The sequence below is a fragment of the Somniosus microcephalus genome, chromosome 8 (genome assembly GCF_052327205.1).
Source record: "Somniosus microcephalus isolate GS21.2 chromosome 8, FLI_Smic_1.0, whole genome shotgun sequence".
Lineage (NCBI taxonomy): Eukaryota > Metazoa > Chordata > Chondrichthyes > Squaliformes > Somniosidae > Somniosus > Somniosus microcephalus.
The window spans coordinates 71,380,025-71,404,963 of record NC_140994.1 but is presented as its reverse complement, the minus strand read 5'-3'; the positions used below and the strand labels follow the sequence as shown (position 1 = coordinate 71,404,963).

General features: G+C 46.1%; 1 protein-coding gene across 1 annotated transcript in view; it reads left to right on the top strand.

The window, feature by feature from the left end:
• Window positions 1–3,146, top strand: part of papss2b (3'-phosphoadenosine 5'-phosphosulfate synthase 2b) — a 73,704-nt gene extending 70,558 nt beyond the window's left edge. The window contains exon 12 of the mRNA XM_085994874.1: window positions 871–3,146. Coding sequence (XP_085851000.1) covers window positions 871–1,012 — 142 coding nt within the window. The 3' untranslated portion in view covers window positions 1,013–3,146. The remainder of the gene's footprint in view (window positions 1–870) is intronic.
• The last annotated feature ends 21,793 nt before the right edge of the window (window positions 3,147–24,939 follow it).

Below are 24,939 nucleotides of genomic sequence, written 5' to 3'. Positions count from 1 at the left end.
TAGATGTCAAGTGTCAGCCTAGATTATGCGCTCAAGTCTCTGAACTAGGGTTTAAACCCACAAACGTCTGACTCAGAGGCGGGAGTGCTAGCACGGGTCTAAGACTGACATTTGCACCTAACATCTTCTTCCCATCTCATCCCACTCGTGTCACTGCACTTTGTTGTATCAAAGCAATGAGCTACTGCATCACCCAGGATCCAAATTATTATTAAAAACCCGAGTCATTTCATTCTGTGAACATTGAAAAGTCCTGCATTAAATGGTTAACTGCACACTTTGCTGACAGTTCAGTTGAAAGGTGGATGGAATCTATTGGGCTGAAATTCACCTTGCGCAAAAACAGGCGATAGCGAACCGGCAGCCCGTTTTCCACAATGGAGAGAGAAAATCAGGCCGAGTGTAAAACGGGCTGCCGGTTCCCTATCGGCAGTCTTGCCTTACCACCCGAGATGAATTTCACCCTATCACCTCATACGAACATACGAATTAGGAGCAGGAGTTGGCCACTCGGCCCCTCGAGCCTGCTCCGTCTTTCAGTAAGATCATGGCTGATCTGATTACTCCAAATTCCCACCTACCCCCGATAACCTTTCACCCCCTTGCTTATCAAGAATCTATCTACCTCTGCCTTAAAAATATTCAAAGACTCTGCTTCCACCGCCCTCTGAGGAAGAGAGTTCCAAAGACTCACGACCCTCCGTGAGTAAAAAAATTGTCCACATCTCTGTCTTAAATGGCGACCTCTTATTTTTAAACGGTGACCCCTGATTGTCATGACCAACATGATTGTCATATTTTTTCCATTAATATATGATGAGAATTTTAAATGCTACATTTGCTAATATATCTCATGGCTATTTCTTTTAGACGTCAAAGTTTTGATTTCATCTCTGGCACTCGTATGAGACAGCTTGCTCGTGAAAATAAAAATCCACCTGAAGGCTTCATGGCTCCCAAGGCTTGGAGGGTGCTGACCGAATACTATTCCTCGCTGGAAAAGAACAATTAAAGTTTTACTCTTCACAATACAAAGGGCAGTTTGTGGAATATAAAGCTAGCTGTTTCCTTACTTGCAATTGTTCTTCTTTATATTCTCTTAATTCATGCAATTATTACATCTCAGTTCGATTTGATTTACACTTATTAACGATTGGTTTCCAAATGACAGAACAAAGACCTAGCTGGAAAAATAGGTTATTGTTCATTCCAATTTCTAAAATGCCTATTTATTCTTTCCTTAATGTGTTTCAATAAATGTAAAGATTTTTCAGTCCCTTGCTGTAGCCATTAACTTCATATTTATTATATATATATATATAAAGTAACAATCAAGCATTAATGGGAACAATTTGAAATGATTTAACATTATACGGAGTTTCTTCTCAAAGGTGCTGAGTGCAACACTGTTTTAAGTGTTTCCTGCTGGTGGTTTGCACTAAAATGAATTACCTCAAATGTTGACAAAACTGCTGTGTGACGGGACATGTTGAGTGCAATCTAGTTTTAAAGGGTCAGATTGTTGCCGGGTGCCTTGTAAGCTTGTATAGAATGTGAATAGTAACATTTGTAGCAAGTACAAGTCATTTTTTTCCCTGACATTCTTTACAAAACACCACGCATGTTTAGTCGAATTTTACCTTTGCTGTCTGTATTACAGTTAGGCACTGAGATGCTTTGAAGTCCTTTTACATTTATGTCTTTTATCAGCAGCTCAGGATTTAATGAGCTGCTAATTTACACATTAGGATTCTGGATATGATGAAAGAATATTTGTTCTGGCCATTGTTTTTGATAATTGTGCTCATGATCTGCTCTCTTACCAATTGTAAATAATTGTCTTACTTGTAATAACCCCTGCCCTATACTCCACTTGTTAAACGTTGACCTTGTAACTTAGTGAGTAGGTGAAGGAACAGAGACAAAAGCAACACAGACAAGTCACAGACACTAGGAAGAACGTGCCTTTTAATGATAATTGTTCCAGTCAACACAGAATCCCTAAATAATTTGTGCCCCCAAACTATTTTGATTTTAATTCTTAACAGGAAGCTGATCCACTTACTTCACAGCAGTGTCTCCATCTAAACCTTCTTGTCGGTGCTATATGATAAAGGCTGCCACACTGAACAAAGGCACTGCCTTGTAATTAAAGTAACATTTTAAATCATGTCTGTCATGGGGGAGAAAGGGATGTTGTTTTTGCTCCCCAGCGTAGCCTCAAAGCATTACATTGTGTTCACACTGGGAATAGTATCAGACTAAATCCAAATCAAACCATCCACCCATCAGAACATCGGAGCATCCATACTTTAATTTTCATGAGCACCAGCTGTGAAGTTCAGTCTGTGAGGATGAGCTAAAAGGTTTACAATTCAGGTCCCAGAGGTACTGGTCACTGCTGCTCACTCTCCTCAGTTGGGCAAGTTTGATTGCTCATCAACCAAGTGTCAGACAACAGTGAAACATCCCATCTTGGGGAAGTCAAAACTGGACGTTTCAATTCATTCTCCTTTGACTGTGCCTCTTGTCGGTGGATCACAGAACACTATGGACACTGGATTTGGGCAGGTCCACAAATTATAATGTCCCCCGTAGCCAGGTGAGGAAGCTAATACGGACAGGGGGCACCCCTGGTGAGAAATCAAGGAAGAATATGAAAACTGGAGAATAAACTGAGTTATCTGGTTTAACTGAGTTATGAGTTAACTGAGTTATGTAGTTTCCAGCACCAGGAGCATCAGGCAGACTCATACAGGTCGGAACTAAATGAAGGAACTTTTCAATTTAAGTTTCACCTGAGTTGCCTTCTAATAAAGAATGCGGTACACTTCAAAAGGTGTTTGATGGGTTTTAAATTTGCTTTCAATATGAATAATGGCTACAGCAAAATACAAAACAATTAATGCAGCAGAAGGTATATTTAGCTTCTAGAGAATACTGCTTCAGCTTTAATCACCTGTATCCATTAGTGCCTTCCAATCAAATGACCAGAAATATATATTTATTTTTAGATATGGAATGGCTTTTACATTGTGCCTTAACCAATAAAAGCCTTCAATGCCTTTCATATATATGGCATAGCTAAATCTTCATATTAATATAATCTTCTACTGTTTATATGAATAAATATTCATTAATCAGCATTATGTGTATTGTGTTGTCACTTACTACACATTGCTCATTGCTATTACTGTAGTTGTTTAGTGTGAGTGCAATCCGCCATATTTCACCGACACAGTCACCACCTGACACTCTTCCCTAGAAATGTTTACAAATGATTTTTAAAAATTAGTTCATGGAATCTGGGCGTCGCTGGCAAGGCCAGCATTTATTGCCCATCCCTAATTGCCCTTGAGAAGGTGGTGGTGAGCCGCCTTCTTGAACCGTGTGGTGAAGGTACTCCCACAATGCTGTTAGGTAGGGAGTTCCAGGATTTTGATCCAGCGACGATGAAGGAACAGCAATATATTTCGAAGTCTGGATGGTGTGTGACTTGCACCTGCTGCCCTTGTCCTTCTAGGTGGAAGAGGTCGTGGGGTTGGGAGGTGCTGTTGAAGAAGCACTGGTGAGTTGCTGCAGTGCATCTTGTAGATGGTACACACTGCAGCCACGGTACGCCGGTGGTGGAGGGAGTGAATGTTTAAGGTGGTGGATGGGGTGCCAATCAAGCGGGCTGCTTTGTCCTGGATGGTGTTGAGCTTCTTGAGTGTTGCTGGAGCTGCACTCCTCCAGGCAAGTGGAGAGTATTCCATCACACTCCTGACTTGTGTCTTGTAGATGGTAGAAAGACTTTGGGAAGTCAGGAGGTGAGACACTCACTGCAGAATACTTAGCCTCTGACCTGCTCTTGTTACCACAGTATGTGGCTGGTCCAGTTAAGTTTCTGGTCAATGGTGACCCCCAGGGTGTTGATGGTGGGGGATTCGGCGATGGTAATTCCGTTCAATGTCAAAGGGTGGTGTTTAGACTCTCGCTTGTTGGAGATAGCCATTGCCTGTCACTTGTGTGGTGGGAATGTTACCTGCCACTTATCAGCTCAAGCCTGAATGTCGTCCAGTTCTTGTTGCATGTGGGCATGGACTGCTTTATTACCTGAGGAGTTGCGAATGACACTGAACACTGTGCAGTCATCAACAAACATCCCCATTTCTAACCTTATGTTGGAGGGAAGATCATTGATAAAGCAGCTGAAGATGGTTGGGCCTAGGACACTGCCCTGAGGAACATCTACAGCAATGTCCTAGGGCTGTGATGATTGACCTCCAACCACCACAACCATCTTCCTTTGTGCTAGATATGACTCCAGCCAGTGGAGAGTTATCCTCCCCATTCCCATTGACTTCAGTTTTACTAGGGCTCCTTGATGCGACACTCGGTCAAATGCTGCCTTGATGTCTAGGGCAGTCACTCTCACCTCACCTCTGGAATTCAGCTCCTTTGTCCATGTTTGGACCAAGGCTGTAATGAGGTCTGGAGCCGAGTGGTCCTAATGGAACCCAAACTGGGCATCAGTGAGCAGATTATTGGTGAGTAAGTGTCACTTGATAGCACTGTCGATGACACCTTCCATCACTTGGGCAGTTTTCCACATTGTCGGATCGATGCCAGTGTTGTAGCTGTACTGGAATAGCTTGGCTAGTTCTGGAGCACAAGTTTTCAGCCGGACAGCCGTGATGTTGTCAGGGCCCATAGCCTTTGGTGTATCCAGTGCGCTCAGCCATTTCTTGATATCACTTGGAGTGAATCGAATTGGCTGAAGACTGGCTTCTGTGATGGTGGGGACCTCAGGAGGAGGCTGAGATGGATCATCCACGCGGCACTTCTGGCTGAAGATGGTTGCAAACGGTTCAGCCTTGTCTTTTGCACTCACGTGCTGGGCTTCACCATCATTGAGGATGGGGATATTCATGGCGCCTCCCCCTCCCATTAGTTGTTTAATGGTCCACCACCATTCACGACTGGATGTGGCAGGACTGCAGAGCTTTGATCTGATCCGTTGATTGTGGAATCACTTAGCCCTGTCTATCGCATGCTGCTTCCACTTTTTAGCATGCATGTAGTCCTGTGTTGCAACTTCCCCTGGTTGGCACCTCATTTTTAGATATGCCTGGTGCTGCTCCTGGTATGCTCTTCTACACTCCTTATTGAACCAGGGTTGGTCCCCTGGCTTGCTGGTAATGGTAAAGTGAGGGATATGCTGGGCCATGAGGTTACAAATTGTGGTGGAATATAATTCTGCTGCTGCTGCTGATGGCCCACAGCGCCTCATGGATGCTGCTGCTGGATCTGTTCTGAATGTGTCCCATTTAGCACAATTAGACACAGCTTTCCTCTTCTACCATTTTATTTCAGTAAAAACCCGAGTGAGTTGCCCCATTGAATAAGTAATTTCACCTCCATTTATATAAGACAGAAACCACCACCTGAAAGTGCGAAATAAAAGCATAAAATGGTGGAAATACACAGCGAGTCTGTCAGCAACTGAAATGTGAATAGGAAGACAAGAGGAAAGATACTTGCAACTTATCACAACCTCAGCATGTGCCAAAGTGCCCCCCGACCAATGGATTACTTTTGACGTGCAGTGACTGTCAGTATTGTTAAGTCCGTGAATGATTGAGACACAGACTAGCAGGAGAGAAACAAACAAGTCTTTACTGGTGAAAGGCATAAACAAAACTAAAACAACAGAGGCTCTCTAGCGCCTTTTATACAGGGGGTGGTCACTGCCGGTACTGCAGTCTGAGACCAGTTATTCTCTTTAAAGGTACATACACAACAAGTATGTAGACAAGTGAGTCAGGTGGCAGGCCTTCAATGGACCTCATCAGGATTCGGTTATTTTTGTCTTTACAGTTGTTGACAGAACTACTGTGTATTTTCATAGTTTTCTGAATTTTTAGTCCAGATTCTGAGCCTAGTGTTTTTCTTTTTTATCTATACAGATAAGTGCAATTCATACACCATGTTTTACAATCAGAATTTTGAAAGCGGCTGGAATAATACTGATGATCTTAACTGGGCTCACCTGAGTACAAATTCTGAACTCACTCATGGCCACCTTGATTTTTTAAGAATCACAGAGCACTCCTCTCAAATGGCACAATCAGAAATTTCTAAAATGAACACAGATGTCACTTGTCTCAGCACTTGGAACGCAATCAGATAGTTTATTCATGAAGCTAGTATTATAGTACCTGAATCAATGCTTCATGTTGCACATTAGTCATTTGCTAATGCAAAGCATGTTTTAAAATCCAGTCTTATTAAGGATGTCTTTCTCTACACTTTATAGATAACATTACAGAATTCTTCCCCAATTTTTAATTTTATATCTGGCCCATGCGATTCTTGCAGCATAAACTTTGAAAGGAGGGGTGGGGGTGGGGGGGGGAGCCAGGGGATGGTAAGCAGAACCTCTTTAGGGTTGAGTTGGCTTGAAGGTAACGCAGATGGTAATGGGAGATTGGAATTGAGTTGATCCTTTGTGACAGCCTTGATAGACCATCATTTGAGAGAGGCAGGTCTGCAGGGTGCTGTTGATAATTGACTCCATGAAATTAAGGCAGGTAAATGGAATTGAGGTACAGATCAACCATGATCTAATTGAATGGTGAAGCAGGCTCGAGGGGCTGAATGGCCTACTCCTATTCGTGTGCCTAGCCAGCGTGGCTCATTAATGGAATGTGGAGGGGGGAGACCTATTTCTGGGGGATGGATTTTCCTCCCTTTTAGCTCCAGGCCACCTTGCAAGTCAGGTATGGGAGTCCTAGCTGGATAAGCCGCGAGAACTTGCCAGAGCTCTGTGCTGCTAAACCGCAGTGTCGATACAGGAGTGGGGGGAGTGGGGATAGGAGGACCCCTAAGCTTTGGCTTTTGCTTGGTAAGGAGATTGAGAGAGAGGGTGGGGTGAGGTGGTGGAGTGGGGGGGTGAGGTGAGGGGGTGAGGGGGTGTGGTGGGGTGAGGGGGTGAGGGGTGTGGTGGGGTGGGGTGGGGTGAGGGGGTGAGGGGTTGGGATGGGGTGAGGTGAGGTGGGGTGGGGGTGGGGTGAGGGGGAGAGGGGGTGGGGTGGGGTGGGTAGGGGTGGGGGGTGAGGTGGGGTGGGGAGGTGAGGGGGTGGGGTGAGGGGGAGAGGGGTGAGGGGGAGAGGGGTAGGGTGAGGGGTGAGAGGGTGAGGTGGGGTGGGATGGGGTGTGGTGAAGTTACCACTTATCTGGTTTTGAACTGGCTAGGCTGTTTTTTGTGAGCAGGTTGTATGGATGTGTTAACACTGCAAGTTTAGCATGAGTGCAGTACAATTTCTGCTTCACACCAGTGCTAATATCTGGAGCCAGTGGCCAATCTGACTACAGCGAGTGGGGTAGGAGGTGGGGAGTCCCACACTGTTTCAGTTTGACAGCACATGATGTGTTGGGACAGCCCCCGCCCCGACATATAAACCCACTTAACCTCAATTTCAATGTAAAGAGGGCAGCGCTACACCGCTCCTCATTTTTAACAGCTCCTTCCTGATACAACTAGGCAGTGTGTATACCTGCTTCCACCTGCCTAGAACTAGAACTACAACTGCTGGCCACAGACCAATAGCTGTGGTGTAGATACACACTGAAATGTAAATCTGATCCGAAAAGTGTCTCTTTTTAAAGCTAACTACAAGTTAATACTTACATTTACCTCTGTCTTAATATGTATATTATTACTATTTTGTATAACATTCTATAGTAATGTCAACAGTCGCAAACATCAAGTAAATAGGGTATCAAAACGGCAACGGAAATTTGAAATTGAATATGGCAATGGGAAGTAAAGGATAATTATAAAATGTTTTTTAGTTATATTAAGAGGAAACAAAAAATGAGGGATGGAGTGGGGCCACTGAAAGTGGGATCAGGTGAGGGCAAGACAACTGATGCCACACAGGCAGCAAAGGTGCTAAATAGGTTTTTTGCCTCAGTATTTGCCAAGAAGGAGACAGGTAATTTATTTGATCTGGAAAGCGAATTACAGGGTGTTGCAAAGTTATGTTGTGACATTACTACATGGTTGGCAAACAGTTGTGCAATTGTATGGTAAATAGATCTCAGGGATCAAAGACAGAGTCTTTGGTCAGAATTAAGGAACAATAGAGGAGCAATTACGCTGCTAGGCTACACTATAGACTGCCAGATTGCAGGAAGGAGATAGAGGAGCAAATTTACAGGCTAATTACAGAAAGTTGCAAAAACATTTAGAGTGATAATGGAGGACTTCAATTATCCAATATAGACTGGGAAAACAACAGTATAAAGGGCAGAGAGAGGGAGGAATTCCTGAAATATGAACAAGAGAACTTTCTTGATCAGTGTGTTTCCAGCCCAACGAGGAAGGAAGCAGTGCTAGGTCTAGTTCTGGGGAATGAACTGGGGCAAGTGGAGCATGTTTCACTGCCCTGGTAGACCCATCGTTTCAGCCTGTTCTTGCCCTATAGAACTTATCTCTTCCTATCTTGACTCTATCTTTTCTCCCCTTGTCCAGTCTCTTCCCACCTACATCCGCGACTCTTCGGACGCCCTCTGCCACTTTAACAGTTTCCAGTTTCCTGGCCCCAACCGCTTCCTTTTCACCATGGACGTACAATCCCTCTACACCTCCATCCCCCACCCGGATGGCCTGAGGGCGCTCCGCTTCTTCCTTGAACAGAGGCCCGACCAGTCCCCATCCACCACGACCCTCCTCCGCCTGGCTGAACTTGTTCTCACATTGAACAACTTCTCCTTTAACTCCACTCATTTCCTCCAAATCAAAGGTGTTGCCATGGGTACCCGCATGGGTCCTAGCTATGCCTGCCTTTTCGTGGGCTGTGGAACAATCTTTGTTCCAGTCCTACTCGGGTCCCCTCCCTCACCTCTTTTTCCGATACATTGATGACTGTATCGGTGCCGTTTCCTGCTCTCGCCCCGAACTTGACAATTTCATTCACTTTGCCTCCAATTTCCACCCTTCCCTCACCTTCACATGGTCCATCTCGGACTCTTCCCTTCCCTTCCTCGACTTCTCCGTCTCCATCTCTGGGGATAGGTTATCGACCAATATTTACTACAAGCCCACTGACTCCCACAGCTACCTGGACTACACTTCCTCCCACCCCGCTTCCTGTAAGGACTCTATTCCATTCTCCCAGTTTCTCCGCCTCCGCCGTATCTGCTCCGACGACGCCACCTTCCACACCAGTGCTTCAGACATGTCTTCCTTTTTCCGCAACCGAGGATTCCCCTCTACTGTGGTTGACACTGCCCTTGACCGTGTCAGTTCTATCTCCCGCACTTCTGCCCTCACCCCTGCCCCTCCCTCCCGGAACCACGATAGGGTTCCCCTTGTCCTCACCTTTCACCCCACCAGCCTCCACATTCAACGGATCATCCTCCGGCATTTCCGCTACCTCCAAAGTGATCCCACCACCAAACGTATCTTCCCCTCCCCTCCCCTTTCAGCATTCCGCAGGGACCGCTCCCTCCGAGACACCCTAGTCCACTCCTCTATCACCCCAAACAGCCCTTCCTCTTCGCCTGGCACCTTTCCGTGCAAGCGGAGGAGATGTAACACCTGCCCCTATACCTCCCCCCTTCCCACTGTCCAGGGCCCCAAACACCCCTTCCAGGTGAAACAGCGATTTACTTGTACTTCTCGCAATCTAGTATGCTGTATTCGCTGCTCACGATGCGGTCTCCTCTACATTGGGGAGACCAAACGCAGATTGGGTGACCGCTTTGCGGAACACCTCCGTTCAGTCCGTAAGGGTGACCCCGAGCTTCCGGTCGCCTGTCATTTTAATTCACCGCTCCATTCCCACTCGGACCTCACCGTCCTTGGCCTCTTGTATTGTTCCACGGAAGCTCAACGTAAACTCGAGGAACAGCACCTCATCTTCCGATTAGGCAGTCTGCAGCCTTCCGGACTCAATATCGAGTTCAACAATTTCAGATCATAAGCTCGGCCCCCATTTCATTTTCTCTTGTAATTGTTCCACTCCTTTTCCCCCCCCTTTCCTTTTGTTTCTCCCTCACACCTGGCAGCTATCTTTTGCCCTGCCAGTACACTTTACACCTAATCCCAGCCTATTACCGTCTAGCTTCTAATCTCTTTTACTTCTTTTGTTTCTTTTATTCTTTTGTCCGATCGCAGCCCTGCCTCCGATGTAGTTTCTTTTCTTTCCAGTTTTGAAGAAGGGTCCAACCCGAAACGTCAACTCAAATTTCTCTCCACGGATGTTGCCTGACCTGCTGAGTTTTTCCAGCATTTTCTGTTGTTATTTCATGTTTCAGTGGGGGAGCTTTTGGGAAACAGTGACCACAACATCATCAGGTTTAGAGTAATTGTGGAAAGGACAAGGAACAATCAAATGTGAAAATAGTCAACTGGAAGAGAGCTAATTTCAGTGAGTTGAAAAGGGATCTGGCCTAGGTGGATTGGAATTCAAAATTGGCAGGTAAAACAGTCAATGAGCAACGGGAGGCCTTCAAAGAGGAGATGGTTCGAGTACAGAGTAGATACATTCCCAGGAGGGGGAAAGGAAGGGAACCTAATGCTAGAGCTCCCTGGATGACTAAAGATAAAATGAAACAGGAAAAGGAGGATAATGATAAATGTCAGATTTATAATTGAGTAGAGAACCAAGCTGAATATAGAAAGTACGCAGGAGAACAGAAAAAGGAAAGAAGTGGGGCAAAGAGAGTGTATGAGAATGGAATAGTGGGTAACATAAAAGGGAACCCAAAAGTCTTTTATAAACATATAAATAGTAAAAGGGTAGTCAAAGGAAGGGTGGGGGTAATTAAGGATCAAAAAGGAGATCTTCTTGTGGCGGCAGAGGGCATGGCTGAGGTACTAAATGAGTTATAAAATAAAAACAGAAAATGCTGGAAATACTCAGCAGGTCAGCAGCATCTGTGAAGCGAGGAACAGAGTTCAGGTCTCAGGTTGAGGTGTAACATGTTTCAAGCAAGTACAGAGATGGTGCAAGGTGAAAGGAGATGGTAATGAGACAAGTAAAGAAACAAAAGTTGGGTTTAGAGGAGGTATAAATGGGAATATCAGAAGCATTAGAAACAGCTGCCATCCGGAAAAAAAAGGGGGCAGAGGTCATGATGTGAAATTGTTGAACTCAGTGTTGAGTCCGGAAGATTGTAAAGTACCTAATAGAAAGATGAGGTGCTGTTCCTTGAGTATATGTTGAGCTTCATTGGAACAGTGTAGGAGGCCAAGGACAGAGGGGGTCTGAGTGGGAATGGGGCAGAGAATTAAAGTGACAGGCGACCGGAAGCTTGGGGTCATGGTTACAGACTGAATGGAGGTGTTCCGCAAAGCGGTCACTCAATCCACGTTTGGTCTCCCCAGTGTAGAGGAGACCGCATCGTGAGCAGCGAATACAGTATACTAAATTGTAAGAATTACAAGTAAATTGCTGTTTCACCTAACAGGAGTGTTGGGCCCTGGGCGGTGGGAAGGAAGGTGAAAGGGCAGCTGATGCATCTCCCGCGCTTGCATGGAAAGGTGCCGTTGGAAGGGGAATGGGTGTTGGGGGTGATAGAGGAGTAGATCAGGGTGTCGTGGAGGGAACAGTCCCTTCGGAATGCTGAAAGGGGAAGATGTGTTTGGTGGTGGAATGGCGCTGGATGTGGTGGGAATGGCAGAGGATGATCCGTTGAATGTGGAGGCTGGTGGAGTGAAAGGTGAGGACAAGGGAACACTATCGTGGTTCTGGGAGGAAGGGGAAGGGGTGAGAGCAGAAGCACGGGAAAATGAAACAGAAATGGTCGAGGGCCCTGTTAACTACAGTGGAGGGAAATCCTCGTCTGAGGAAAAAGGAAGACATATCGGAAGCATTGGTATAGAAGGTGGCATTGTCAGAACAGTTGCGACGGAGACAGGGAATCTGGGAGAATGGAATAGAGTCCTTACAGGAAGCGGAGTGGGAGGAAGTGTAGTCCAGGTCGCTGTCGGAGTCGGTGGGCTTATAATGGATATTGGTCAACAGCCTATCCCCAGAAATGGAGGCAGAGAAGTCGAGGAACAGAAGGGAAGAGTTGGAGATGGACCATGTGAAGGCGAGGGAAGGGTGCAAATTGGAAGCAAATTTGATGAAATTTTCCACTTCGGGGCAAGAGCAGGAAATGGCACCGATACAGTCATCGATATACTGGAAAAAGAGGTGAGGGAAGGGACCTGAGTAGGACTGAAACAAAGAATGTTCCACAAATCCCATGAAAAGGCAGGCATAGCTAGGGACCATGCGGGTTCCCACACTAAATGAGTACTTGGCATCTGTCTTCACTAAAGAAGATGATGCTGCCAATGTCACAGTAAAGGAGGAGGTCGTAAAAAAATTGAAGAGAATAAAAATAGATAAAGAGGAGGTACTTTAAAGGTTGGCAGCGCTCAAAGTAGAAAAGTCACCCAGCCTGGATGGGATGCACCCTAGATTGCTAAGGGAAGTAAGAGTGAAAATAGCAGAGGCTCTGGCCACAATCTTCCAATCCTCCTTATATGGGAGTGTATATGGGAGTGATGCCAAAGAACTAGAGGATTGCAAGTGTTACACCACTGTTCAAAAAAGGAGAGGGATAAACCCAGCAACTACAGGCCAGTCAGCATAACGTTGGTGATGGCAAAACTTTTAGAGACAATAATCCGGGACAAACTTAATTGGCACTTGAAAAATATGGGTTAATAAATGAAAGTCAGCACTGACTTGTTAACTGCAGATCGTGTTTGACTAACTTGATTGAGTTCTTTGATGAAGTAACAGAGAAGGTTGATGAGGGTAGTGCGGTTGATGTTGTATATATGGACTTTCAAAAGGGGTTTGATAAAGTATCACATAATAGACTTGTTAGCAAAATTAAAGTCCATGGGATTAAAGGGCCAGTGGCTGTGTGGATATGAAATTGGCTAAGGGACTGAAAACAGAGAGTAGTGGTGAATGGTTGATTTATAGACTGGAGCGAAGTATACAGTGGTGCCCTCCAGGGGTCAGTATTAGGACCACTCCTCTTTTTGATATATATTAATGACCTGGACTTGGGTATACAGGGCACAATTTCAAAGTTTGCAGATGAAACTCGGAAATGTAGTAAGCAGTGAGGATGATAGCAATAGACTGCAGGAGAACATAGACAGACTGATGAAATGGGAACCACATGGCAGATGAAATTTAATGCAGAGAACTGTGAAGTGATTAATTTTGGTAGGAAGAATGAGGAGAGGCAACATAAACTAAATGATACAATTTTTAGGGGATGCAAGAACAGAAAGACCTGGAGATGTATGTACACAAATCTTTGAAGGTGGTAGGACAAGTTAAGAAGGCTGTCAAAAAGGCATACGAGATCCTTGGCTTTATAAATAGACGCATAGAGTACAAAAGCAAGGAAGTTATGCTAAACCTTTTTAAAATACTGCTTAGGCCCCATCTGGAGTATTGTGACCAATTCTGGGCACCACAGAAATGTAGAAACATAGAAGATAGGAGTGGGAGTAGGCCATTCGGCCCCTCGAGCCTGCTCCACCATTCAATGAGATCATTGCTGATCATCCAAACTCAGTACCCTGTCCCTGCCTTCTCCCCATATCCCTTGATCCCTTTAGCTTAAGAAATATATCTAACTCCTTCTTGAATATATTTAATGAATTGGCCTCAACTGCCTTCTGTGGTAGAGAATTCCACAGGTTCACCACTCTCTGGGTGAAGAAATTCCTCCTCATCTCTGTCCTAAATGGCTTACCCCTTATCTTTAGACTGTGACCCCTGGTTCTAGACTCCCCCTCCATCGGGAACATCCTTCCTGCATCTAGTCTGTCTAGTCCTGTTAGAATTTTATAAGTTTCAATGAGATCCCTTCACATTCTTCTAAACTCCAGCGAGTATAAGCACAATCAACCCAATCTCTCCTCATACGTCATTCCTGCCATCCCAGGAATCAGTCTGGTGAATCTTCGCTGCACTCCCTCCATGGCAAGAACATCCTTCCTCAGATAAGGCGACCAAAACTGCACACAATACTCAAGGTGTGGTCTCACCAAGGCCCTGTACAACTGCAGCAAGACATCCTTGCTCCTGTACCCGAATCCTCTCGCTACGAAGGCCAACATACCATTTGCCTTCTTAACCGCCTGCTGCACCTGCATACTAACCTTCAGCGACTGGTACACAAGGACACCCAGGTCTCATTGCAATTCCCCTTCTCCCAATCTATTGCCATTCAGATTGCCTTCCTGTTTTTGCCACCAAAGTGGATAACCTCGCATTTATCCACATTATACTGCATCTGCCATGCATCTGCCCAATCACCCAACCTATCCAAATCATACCGGAGTTTCTCTGCATCCTCCTCACAGCACACATGCCCACCCAGCTTTGTGTCGTCTGCAAACTTGGAGATATTACATCTAGTTCCCTCGTCTAGATCATTAATATATATTGTGAATAGCTGGGGTCCTAGCACCGATCCCTGCAGTACCCCTCTAGTCACTGCCTGCCACTCGGAAAAAGACCTGTTTATTCCAACTCTTTGCTTCCTGTCAGCCAACCAGTTCTCTATCCAAGTCAGTACCTTGCCCCCAATCCCTTGTGCTTTAACTTTACATGCTAATCTCTTCTGCGGGACCTTATCGAAAGCCTTCTGAAAGTCCAAATACACCACATCCACTGGTTCTCCCTTATCTATTCTACCAGTTACATCCTCAAAACATTCCAGTAGATTAGTCAAGCACGATTTACCTTTTGTAAATCCATGTTGACTTTGTCCGATCCTGTCACTGTTTTCCAAGTGCTCTGCTATTACATCTTTTAAAATGGACTCTAGCATTTTCCCCACTACTGACGTCAGGCTTACCGGTTTATAATTCCCCATTTTCTCTCTACCACCATTTTTGAATAGTGGGGTAACATTAGCTACCCTCCAATCCATGGGAACTGTTCCAGAGTCTATAGAATTTTGGAAGATGACCAGCAATGCATCTACTATTTTAGGGCCACTTCCTTAAGTACACTAGGATGTAGATTATCAGGCCCTGGGGATTTATCGGCCTTCAATCCCGTCAATTTCCCTAACACTATTTCCCTACAAATACTGATTTCATTCAGTTCCTCCCTCTCATTAGACCCTATGTTCCCGACATCTCTGGGAGGTTAGTTGTGTCCTCCTTTGTGAAGACAGAACCAAAGTATGTATTTAATTGGTCTGCCATTTCTTTGTTCCCCATTAAAATTCCCCTGATTCTGACTGCAAGGGACCTATGCTTGACTTCACCAATCTTTTTCTCTTCACATATCTATAGAAGCTTTTACAGTCAGTTTTTATGTTCCCTGCCAGCTTACTCTCATACTCTATTTTCCCCCTCTTAATTAATCCCTTTGTCCTCCTTTGCTGAATCCTAAACTGCTCCCAATCCTCAGTTTTGCTGCTTTTTCTGGCCAATTTATATGTTCTCTCCTTGGATCTTATGCTATCCCAAATTTCCCTTGTTAGCCACGGTTGAGTCACCTTTTTTGTTTTATTTTTATGCCAAGCAGGGATGAACAAATTCTGTAGTTCATCCATGCGATCTTTAAATGTTTGCCATTGCCTATCCACCGTCAACCCTTTAAGTAACGTTCCCCAATCCATCCTACCCAACTTGCACCTCATATCATTGTAGTTTCCTTAATTTAAATTCAGGACCCTAATCTCTGAGTCAAATACTTCACTCTCCATCTTAATGAAGAATTCTATCATATTATGATCGCTCTGCCCCAAGGGGCCTCGCACAACAAGATTGCTAATTAATCCTTTCTCATTACATAATACCCAGTCTAAGATGGCCTGATCTCTAGTTGGTTCCTCAACATATTGTTCCAGGAAACCATCCTGTATACACTCCAGGAATTCCTCCTCCACAGTATTGTTACTAATTTGGTTAGCCCAATCTATATGTAGATTAAAGTCGCCCATGATAGTTGCTGTGCCCTTATTGCACGCGTCTCTAATTTCCCATTTAATGCCATCCCCAACCTTAGCATTACTGTTTGGGGGTCTGTATACAACTCCCACTAATGTTTTCTGCCCCTTGGTATTTCTCAGCTCTACCCATACAGATTCCACATCATCAGAGCTAATATCCTTCCTTACTATTGTGTTAATCTCCTCTTTAACCAGCAATGCTACCCCACCTCCTTTTCCTTTTTGCCTGTCTTTCCTGAATATTGAATACACTTTAGGAAGGATGTCAAGGCCTTGGAGAGGTTGCAGAGGAGATTTACTGGAATGTTACCAGGGATGGGGGACTTCAATTATATGGAGCAGAGAAGGTTAAGGGGAGATTTGATAGAAGTGTTCAAAGTCATGAAGGATTTTGATAAAGTAAATAAGGAGAAACTGTTTCCAGTAGCATAAAAGGTAGTAACAAGAGGACACAGATTTAAGGTAATTGTTAAAAGAACTAGATGCAACAAGAGGGGGGAAAATCTATGCAGTGAGTTATTATGATCTCAAATACATTGCCTGAAAGTGTGGTGGAAGTAGATTCAGCAGTAATGTTCAAAAGGGAATTGGATATATAATTGAAGGAGGAAAATTTTCAGGGCTATGGGGAAAGAGCGTGTTGTGGCTCTAATCACCAAATCACTACCCCAGAGGGCTGTGGAGGCTAAGTCATTGAGTATATTCAAGACAGAGATCGATAGATTGGACCTTCCTACTCTCCTGTCGCCATCACAGGCTTGACTTCCTCTTAGATAAGCCTACAGCTTCCTACTGTGCCTCTCTTGGCATCCTACGAAGGGCCCATCGAGGCACTCGTAGCTGCCTCCTTACGAGCAGCAACCCCACCTGTCCCATCCTACTCTCGCGCCGACCTTCCCGCCCAGCCACTAGGGGCCTAATCTTGCCAATCGCCTTCCGGTCCAACTCATCCCCCCCAGCGCTGGCCCTGTGGAGACTGGCAGTGGGTCAGCCATCACCGACTCTCTCCGCATCTTCCTCCAGAATGCCCATTCACTTACGAACAAGGCCCTTGCCATCCATAAGCTTATCGTGGATGATTGCATCGATAGCATGGCCCTACAGAAACTTGGTTGAGGGGTGATAACACCTTACCCTTAAATGTAGCCTCCCCGCCTGGCTAGACCTTCCACCACTTGCCCCACCCAGACTGCCGTGGTGGCGGTGTGGCTCTAATCACCAAATCACTACCCAAGAGGGCTGTGGAGGCTCAGTCATTGAGTATATTCAAGACAGAGATCGATAAACTTTTGAATATTAAGGGAATCAAGGGATATGAGGATAGCTCAGGAAAGTGGAGATGAGGTAAAAGATCAGCCATGATCTTATTGAATGGCAGAGCAGGCTCGAAGGGCCAAATGGCCGACTCCTGCTCCTATTTCTTATGTTCCTATGTTCTTATCACACCTTGGTCTGTCCCCCTACTCCTCCGGCACTTTCTCCTCCTTTGAGTATCTCACCTTATTCCATCCCTCTCACCTCCCATTTAAAATTCTCATTCTCTACCGCCCACCTAAGTACCAGAAAATTTTTATTGCTGAGATATCTTCACAGCTTTCCTCCTTCAGCCTCTGCACCGAGCGACTTCTCATCCTCGGTGATTTCAACCTCCATCTCAATTCATCATGCTCTCTCTCCTCTGAGTTCACTAGCCTCCTATCCTCCCCTAATCTCTCCCTCCATGTAAATTCCCCAACCCGTATTCACAGCCATCCCCTCGACCTTGCCACTCTCATGGCCTCGCTACTCCCATCATGTCAATCGCAGGTTTTTTTTTATTCGTTCACGGAATGTGGGCGTCGCTAGCAAGGCCAGCATTTATTGTCCATCCCTAATTGGTCTTGAGAAGGTGGTGGTGAGCCGCCTTCTTGAACCGCTGCAGTCCGTGTGGTGACGGTGCTCCCACAGTGCTGTTAGGGAGGGAGTTCTAGGATTTTGACCCAGCGACGATGAAGGATCAGCGATATATTTCCAAGTCAGGATGGTGTGTGATTTCAAGGGGAACTCGGAGGCAGTGGTGTTCCCATGCGCCTGCTGCCCTTGTCCTTCTAGGTGGAAGAGGTTGCGGGTTTGGGAGGTGCTGCTGAAGAAGCCTTTGAGTTGCTGCAGTGCATCTTGTAGATGGTACACACTGCAGCCACGGTACACCAGTGGTGGAGGGAATGAATGTTTAAGGTGGTGGATGGGGTGCCAATCAAGTGGCTACTTTGTCCTGGATGGTGTTGAGCTTCTTGAGTGTTGTTGGAGCTGCACTCATCCAGGCAAGTGGAGAGTATTCCAACACACTCCTTACTTGTGCCTTGTAGCTGGTGATAAGGCCATCTCTGACCACTTCCTCGTATCGCTCTCCACCCATATCCCCCTTCCACCCCTCCCCCAACCCTACTTCCTTCTGTGTCCGCACCTGGAAAAAAACTCTCTCCCAGCCCTCTTACAACTGCACTTATGAAATCCCAACTATCCAGCCTTTGGCCCTCCAATCACCACAACATTTCTGCAGCTACCAATCTGCTCAAACGCACCCTCACCACCACCTTTGATGCACTAGTCCCTATTAAAATAATTACTCTCTCACACCCTGGCCGTTCCCCCTGGTACGGCCCTCATCTTTGCACCCTTAAGTCCAAGGGACACAGACTTGAACAGATATGGCGGACAACTGGTTTAGCCATTCACCACCAGATCTGGCTGGACCACATAAAACATTATTGGGTCCTGCTCTCGTCTGCCAAAATTGTTCACTATTCCAGAACCATTCTGGAATGCAAAGACAAACCTTAGCTTCTATTCTCCACTGCTAACTATCTTCTTAAAGCCCTCTCCTCTGTCTCCGCCACCCTCACCTCCGACAACAAGTGTGAGTAGCTCATGGACTTCTTTGTCTCTAAGATTGATACCATCCGTTAAGCTGCCTGTGCCATTTCCCTTCCTTCCCCAAGCCCACCAGGCCAGATTTTCGTCTAAGGTTCCCCTCTGCCCTAGCCCTGAACTCACATCTTTCTCCAGTTTCTCTCCGATCTCTCCTCATGACCCCTCCGGGCTCATCTTGTCCATGAGACCCACTTCCATCTCCCTCGACCCTATTCCCACCAAACTGCTGACCACCCAACTTCCTTTTCTGGCTCCCATGTTAGCTGACATTGTTAACGGGTCTTTCTCCTCAGGTACTGCCCCCTCTCCCTCGAATCTGCGATCATCACACCTCTGCTCAAAAAAACAACCTTTGACCGCCCTATCTCCAACCTCCCTTTCCTCTCCAAAGTCCTTGAACGTGTTGCCGCCTCCCAAATCCGTGCCCATCTTTCCCGCAACTCCATGTTTGAATCCCTACAATCAGGTTTCCGCCCTTGCCACAGTATTGAAAAAGCTCTCATTAAAGTCACAAATGACATCCTTTGACACGGTTGACCACTCCAGCCTTCTCCAACGCCTCACCACCGTATTCCAGCTGGGTGCGACTGCACTCGCCTGGTTCCATTCTTATCTCTCTAATCGTAGCCAGAGAATCTCCTGCAATGGCTTCTCTTCCCGCTCCCGCATTGTTACCTCTGATGTTCCCCAAAGATCTATTCTTGGCCCCCTCCTATTTCTCATCTACATGTTGCCCCTTAGCGACATCATCCGAAAACACGGCGTCAGTTTCCACATGTACGCTGACGACACCCAGCTCTACCTCACTACCTCTTCCCTTGACCCCTCCACGGTGGCTAACTTGTCAGACTGCTTGTCCGACATCCAGTCCTGGATGAGCAGAAATTTTCTCCAATTAAATATTGGGAAGACCGAAGGCATTGTTTTCGGTCCCCGCCACAAACTCCGTTCCCTAGCCACTGACTCCATCCCTCTCCCTAACATCTGTCTGAGGCTGAACCACACTGTTCACAACCTTGGTGATATATTTGACCCTGAAATGCACTTCCGACCACATATCCGCAGCATAACTGAGACCACCTATTTCCCCCTCCATAACATCGCCCGTCTCCGCCCTTGCCTCAGCTCATCCGCTGCTGAAATCCTCATCTGTAACGTCCGTGTGTAATTGAGACACGGACTGCAGAAGTAGGTTATAACAGGTGTTTACTGAATGGAGACAAAACTGGAACTACTATACAAAGTTATTACACAGGCTTATATACGGGGTGGTCACTACTGGTACTGCAGTATACAGGGGCTGCAGAATATAGTTCCTTCTTCAAGGTACATACACTACAATTCCTCCCCTTTTAGCTAAACAGTACATAACATTCGATTAATAATTAAATAACATATTTACAATTACAGTTGCTATATACATTAGCTGAAGTTAATCAATTATAAATTCAGTCCTTGAGGAGGCTTCCTGATTCTGTCCGGATAATGCCTCTTTGGGGTATCAGGTTCTTCTGGCAAAGTTGATTCAGGATCAACGTCGTTGTTTGGTTCGTCTGCTTCCAATATCACCGATTTTGAGGTAGATGCAATTGGTACTTCGGTTTCATCACCAGGTGTATAGGATCGTGGTGTAGATTTGACGTTTTCCAGTGACTCTAGAATCTGGTCAGCATGGCGTCTTACAATGCTCTCTCCAACGTCCACGGTACACATTAGAGGTCCTTGCCGTGTGCAGATCGTTCCTGGCTGCCATTTCTCTGTGCGGTAGTCCCAGGCCAAAGCTGATTGACCTATCTTGAAACTCCTGGTTGGCCTTTCATTCATATTCTGAAACTGCCTGTTCTCCACATCTCTTCTGATGTTTGGCTTAACCAAATCCAAGCGGCATCTTAGTCTTCGATTGAAGAACATCATGGCTGGAGTTTGGTTGGTAACCGCATGTGTCGCATTCCGGTAGGCAAACAAGAAGTTATCCACCTTGTGTTGTAGGGGTATATCTTCATTACACATTGCCTTGATAGCCTTCTTGAATGTTTGAACAAACCTCTCAGCCAATCCATTGGTGGCTGGATGATATGGGGCGGATGTGTAATGCTTAACACCATTGTTCTTTAAGAACCTCCGGAACTCTTCAGACACAAACTGTGGTCCATTGTCAGAGCAAATCTGTTCAGGCAGCCCATTCCTGGCGAATATGGTTCGTAAGACTGTGATAGTTTTTTCTGTGGTGGTTGAGGACATTTTTATTACCTCTGGCCACTTTGAATGTGCATCCACCGCAATTAAAAACATCGAGTCCATAAAGGGACCAGCAAAATCAATGTGCACCCTTTGCCATGGAGATGAGGGCCACTCCCATGGATGTAGAGGGGCTTGTGGTGGGGCGTTTTGGACCTTCTGGCATCCTGTACAGCTCTTGGTCATCTCTTCGATTTCTCTATTGATTCCCGGCCACCACACAAACGCTCTGGCTAAGTTCTTCATTTTTACCCCTCCCAGATGACCCTCATGAAGCTCATTGAGCACTCTATCCTTCAATTTGGGTGGAATTACTACTCTGGATCCACACATCAAGGTTCCTCGGCACACTGACAGCTGTTCTCTTCTCGGCGAGAATGCTGGCAACAGTGGTTCACCATGTGCTGGCCATCCCTTCACCGTTAAATCATAGACCCTGGAGTGTGTCGGGTCATTTCGTGTTTCCTTTTCTATATTTGCATGCATCACAGGTAGACATTCGACTATGGTCGAGTGGAATATCTCCACAGGATCCATTGCAGGTGCTTCTTCCACCGTCGGCAACGGTAGGCGCGACAATCCATCAGCATTCCCATGCTGTTTAGTTCCTTTGTACTCGATGTCATATTGGTGTGCTCCTAGGAAAAGGGACCACCTCTGTAGCCGTTGTGCTGTCATTATCGGGACGCCGTTCTTAGGGTTGAAAATAGAGACAAGAGGTTGATGATCAGTTAGTAGAGTAAATTTCTGTCCGTGCAGGTAGTGATTGAACTTCTTCACCCCCCACACCAGGCTGAGGGCCTCTCTGTCAATCTGGGCATAGTTACGCTCGGCTGCAGTTAACGAGCGTGACGCAAAAGCTATCGGCCTCTCTGAACCATCAAGGGATTTATGTGACAGTACCGCTCCAACACCGTAGGGAGACGCATCACACGCCAGTCTTATCGGTAGTGATGGGTTGTAGTGAGCCAATACTTCTCTTGAAGTGATCAGGCCTTTACACTACTGAAAGGCCCGCTTACATTCATCGCTCCATTTCCATGCTATTCCAATTTGTAGCAGGGCGTTCAATGGGTGCAGAATTGTGGACAAATTCGGCAAAAACTTACGGTAGTAATTCACCAATCCAAGGAATGACCTCAGTTGCGACACATTTTCAGGCGCTGGAGCCTTAACTACCGCTTCAATTTTGTCAGGGGACTTATGTAACCCCTCTTCGTCAATCACGTGGCCACAATACGATATTTGTTTCTTAAAAAACTCGCACTTGGGGCGATTGGCTCGTAGCCCATGTTCTCTTAGTCTAGTGAGCACCTGCTCTAGGTTGGCAAGGTGTTCACTGTCATTTTCACCTGTCACTAGGATGTCGTCCAAGTAACACTGAGTCCCCGGAATCCCTTGCAGGACTTGTTCCATCGCTCTTTGCCATATAGCCGGAGCTGATGCAACTCCGAATACCAGTCGCTTATACTGGTAAAGACCTTTGTGAGTGTTTATCGTGAGATATTTCCTAGAGGATTCTTCAACCTCCATCTGCAAATATGCTTGCGCTAGGTCAATTTTTGTAAAACGTTTCCCTCCAGATAGTGAGGCGAAAATATCTTCTATCCTCGGAAGAGGATACTGTACTGTGTGAAGGACTGGGTTCACAGTCACCTTGAAGTCCCCACAGATGCAAACCTTCCTTGGCTCCTCAGACTTATTGTTTAACGTTTTCTTCATGACAGGAACGGTGGGTGTCGCCCACTCGCTCCAGTCTACCTTAGATAACACGCCTGCCTTCTCCAGATTCTCCAGCTCTGCCTCGACGGCTGGGCGAATTGCATACAGTACAGGTCTTGCTTTGAAAAACTTGGGAATTGCATTCTCTTCTATTTTTATCGAGGCGGTTACGCCTTTAAGAGTTCCCAGTTCTTGTTGAAATACTTCTTTAGCGTTAGCCAAGATTTTTGACAATCGTCCAGGTGTGATGTCGTCATTCTTTTTACCAGCCACAGTCAGTGCCTGAATGGAGTGCCAGTCTAAACTTATCTTTCTGATCCATTCACGTCCCAATAACGGTGGTCCACCATCTTGCAGTATGTACAGATACAATTTCTGTATTTCCTTGCCGTTGTATTCGACAGGCACCCTTTTTTCCCTCTGGGGTATACTTTCTGCCCCGTATATGTCTTCAAGACAATGGATGTGTCTTTCAAGGGTATGTGTGAGAATAGCCGCTCGTAGTCTCATCGATTCATGACGGTCAGGGCTGATCCTGTATCCAATTCCATTTTGACTTGGGACCCTGCTATCGTGAGGGTGACCCAAATGGTTCGGTGATCCTCTTTTGTGATTACATTGTGTAGTTTGAGACAGCTTAGTCTCTTGTTCCCAGATTCACTATCGCTCTTCTGGTCTTCGGAACTACTGTCCGTCATCTTTTGTACTTTCCTGTCATTTTCCTTAGTAGTCTTTTTGTTGTTGTTAGTCTTCTTCCCGGACCTGCAAACTCGTGCAATGTGTCCCATATTTCCGCATTGCCTGCATGTTTTGTCCTTGGACCAGCAGTCGTTCTGGTCATGGATTGTTCTGCCGCAGCAATAACATTTTTCAAATCCCCGTGTCATTTCATGGGTGCCGTATTCCTGTGGCTTTTGCTGTATTTCCGCAGCTCCCCTTGCTGCTGCTTCGTACAATACTGCCACGCTGAAAGCCTTATCTAGTGTCAGCTCTTTCTCTGAGAGTAACCTCTTCTGGGTTCCTTCACTCAGGAGTCCACAGACAAATTTGTCCCGTAGGGTATCTGCCAGTCCTGCTCCGAACTGGCAGTGCTTTGATAGCTTGCGTAGTTCCGTAAGGTAATCAGCACTGCTCTCATCTTTATGCTGATTTCCCTTGTGGAATTTAAATCTTTCTGCTATCAGCAGCGGTGTAGGATTTAGGTGTTCCTGTTGGATATCAACAATTTCGTTAAAACTCTTCTCCATTGGTTTGACTGGAGTGATCAGGTTCCGCAATAGGCCATACGTTCTTGCGCCCATTAAGTTTAGTAGTACCGATGCCATTTTCTCATCGGCTACTTCATTTGCCTTGCAATATACTTCGACTCTTTCCACATACGTGGTCCAGTCTTCTATTGCATTATCGAAGGCAGTGATATTGCCAGTCTTCGGCATCTTGGAGATCTAAAATGGCGCCTCCCGCACTTTGCCTTCTTCCCCGCTGGATTAAGATGGCGCCTCCCGCGCTTTCTGTCTTTTCCGCTGCTGCCAGCGCAGTTGCTGGCGTTTTTTATGCCTTGATGGCGACGCCGTATGGTCTTCGTGCACTTCCCCCCGCGCTGCTGCCAACGCCGCTCTCTGCGGTCCCTGTGGCAAACTGCAGCTCCTCGCGGCTTTCTGCGCTTCTAATTTCTTTTATTTTAATTACTGTTCCCGTCGTCAGAGCAGACCCTATGGGACACTTTCCTCCCTCTTCTCGGATCTGTACGCTGCCCGGCTTCGTAGCACCATCCGCGCCCTGTGTGCTCCACCGTCTCTCTCTCTCTCCTCTTGCCGACAACGCTGCTCGGCCCCGTTGAAAAGCCACCTGATCGAGCTCTAGCCCGCCGCAGCCCAGGAAGGATCAGTGTACTACCTGCCACCAGCCTGATTAGCTGGAACACCATAGACTGGAGAACGAAGCCCAGCTCTCGACAGCCTCTCCTGCAAATCTTCGAATTCGATGAATCAGAGGCGGTTGCCCACGGTCGACGCCCGTTTCTTCTGTTTGTTTGTTTTTTGGGGGGATTTCTTCCTTCTGGCCTCGACCTCTAACAACTTCGCTTCA